This window comes from Pteropus vampyrus, unplaced genomic scaffold, assembly GCF_000151845.1.
Source record: "Pteropus vampyrus isolate Shadow unplaced genomic scaffold, Pvam_2.0 Scaffold145, whole genome shotgun sequence".
NCBI classification, from domain to species: Eukaryota; Metazoa; Chordata; class Mammalia; order Chiroptera; family Pteropodidae; genus Pteropus; species Pteropus vampyrus.
In genome coordinates, this window is record NW_011888926.1 from 563632 (window position 1) to 566093 (window position 2462).

General features: G+C 62.3%; 1 protein-coding gene across 4 annotated transcripts in view; it reads right to left on the reverse strand.

Moving 5' to 3' along the window:
• Positions 1-6: 6 nt before the first annotated feature.
• TSPO (translocator protein) overlaps positions 7-2462 on the reverse strand; it is a 13709-nt gene continuing 11253 nt past the window's right edge. For 3 of the 4 annotated variants that reach the window (XM_011368990.1, XM_023535912.1, XM_011368992.2), the window contains exons 3-4: positions 787-925; positions 7-344 (exon numbers count right to left, since the gene is read on the reverse strand). In XM_011368990.1, the coding sequence (XP_011367292.1) occupies positions 156-344; positions 787-925 (328 nt within the window). In that variant the 3' untranslated portion in view covers positions 7-155. Of the gene's footprint in view, positions 345-786; positions 926-2232; positions 2457-2462 lie in introns of those variants that run through there. The other variant, XM_011368989.1, reaches the window with a different exon arrangement.

Here is a 2462-nt window from a genome sequence, read left to right on the forward strand (position 1 = left end):
TGGGAGCTCAGCCCAAAGACCTCCAAAGCTGCTGGTGACCCCCTGGGCTGCAGCCCAGACAGACTCACAGGCCTGGCACCCATGAACGTGTGAGGGCCACCACCACCAGCAACGCCTGCCTAGCAGCAGCCACAGTCCTCGGAGGATGAGGCACCTCAATCCTCAAACTTTCGGCCACCACGCCAACCACGGTTATCCCGCCAGACGCAATAGTTGAGCATGGCCGCAAAGGCCAGCCAAGCCAGGTACGGGTAGAGCAAGCGGGCGGCCGGAGGGCTCACTTGGTGCCAGGCTACAGCCGTGGCTGCTGCCACCCCACCTGTCAGCAGGAGGTCCACGAGGGCCTGTGGAGACATGAGGGAGGGAGGACAGGGAGGCCTGAGGCTCAGGTCCCCACAAGGGTGTGTGTCCCAGCTACCCCTAAGTGACCCAGCCAAGCCCCTAGCACTCTGCCTCAGTTTCCCCACGTATAAAATGGGAACAGTCACCTTGACCTGACCCATGCCATGTGGGGGGTGTATGGTACCAGGTGCAATATGGGTTTTCCTACACAATGGCCCTTAAATCCAAGCCAGCAACTCCGTCTGCTTCAAACGGAGCCCTGCACTGGAGGAAAAGCAGCTGCGGGGGACACTGGTCCCCTAAGAGCTGCTGAGGAGACGCTGACCGTGAGCTGTATGCCACCCCTGCCCCTGCCTTTAGACCCTGACCCTGTCTGGGATGTGATGCCCCATGTCCCCCGAGAGGGGCCCACCCCGCCAGGGGCCACCTGCAGGCCACACTCACCAAACCCATCTGTCGCGTGCCGAAGAAGATGGGAGGGAACGCCCAGTTGAGAGCCAGCTGCCCAGCGTAGAGGCCCAGGGGGACCACTGCCTCCTCCGAGAAGCCCCCCAGCTCTTTCCAGACGATGTAAGAACCATACCTGAAACAGAGGTCACCTGTCAGGGCATCAGTGGGGAAGAGGCCAGGAGCCTGGCTCACCTCTGGGATGACACAGTGATGCTCAGGTGTCACTACTGTGTGACCTCAGGGAAGTTGCTTGACCTCTCTGGGTCTTCCTGTCTCACAGGGTTGCTGTGGGGATTCAAGTTAACACACTGGCTGAGCTACGAGACGTGCAGAACTATCGCCCTCATTTTACAGGTGAGGAAACTGAGGCACAGAGAGGTGGCGACTGCCTACGATCTCTTGCCAGGCAGTTGGCAGGTCAAGTCAGGTTTTAACGCAGGTGGCCAGGGCCAGAGCCCGGGCTCTTCACTCTGACGTGAGACCCCGTCAAGGCCACGGGGAGCCTGCACAGGGCTCCGGGAAACAAGCTGGGGCCATGTTTGTTTCATCGGGCTCTGGGTGGTGGAGGACGGCCAAGGGGGGATGCGGAGGCCTGCGGGCTGAAGCAGAAACGAGGCGTCTGGGCCAGGAGAGGGGAGGACTCAGCAGTGCTGGAAGCCTAACTGGGCAGGGGCTGGGGTCCAGGTGACACCCAGCTTCAGGAATTGTCTGACTCCTGTCAGAACCCTAGGGCACCTGGTCTGGCCTCTGCTACCTGCCCCTTGCAGCCTCACCCTGCACTAGGCTGGAATAGAACCAGGATGCAGGGAACATTCCAGAAGGAGGGGAGGAAGCTGACCTTACCTCCTGGGTGCGGTTCCCACTGGCACCACCAGGGGGCGCCCCCTGCAAGCAGCACTTCCTTTCACCATGGCGGTTCCCAGGGTCTAGTCCAGGGATTCCTGCAGGGTTCCTACTCTCTGGCCCTGCGTCCTTGGGCAGTTTGTCAAAAGGGGGGCCGTGAAGATTACCCGAGACAGCCTGGCACTGAGTGGGTTCTCAACAAACGGCAGCTGTTATTGCTGCTGTCGCTGCTGTGGATCTCGAAAGCACCCACACTGCCCGTCTGAACTTTGCACACTGAGCCAGGCTCAGCCTGGAGTCGTGAAAACAGCCAGGAAGGTGCCAGCGCGGGGTTGAGCCACCCGGCCCGCCCCTCCCAGGGGGCCCGGAGGGGAAAGGTCGGTGGTGCAACCAACAGGTCCCACAGCCTTCTCCACTCTCGCTTAGCAAACAAGGCCCAGAAATGATGCCAGCTGCCCAAGGGGCGCTGGACAGTTAAACCCTGCAGAAGCTCCGCCTCGGGCCTGGGCCCCTGTGAGGGGGAAGGATGGCCCAGCTCCGTCTGCTCGAGCGGGGGGCACGGGCACAGCTGCGAGGCCAGCGCCCAAGCCCACCTACCCCATGGCAGAGTAGAGTGTGCCCCAGATGGGGCCCAGCGTCCAGCGGGGCGGGTGCCACGAGGGCTTCTGCAGGCTGGCATACCAGCGGAGGCCCTCTCCACGGACGTAGTAGGAGCCCAGGAAGGCCCCCAGGCTGGGCGCCAGCGTGAAGCCCACCGCGGGCAGCCAGGGTGGCGCCATCGCTGCTGTGGCTGCTGTTCCGGGAAGCTCTGGAAGAGAAGATGGATG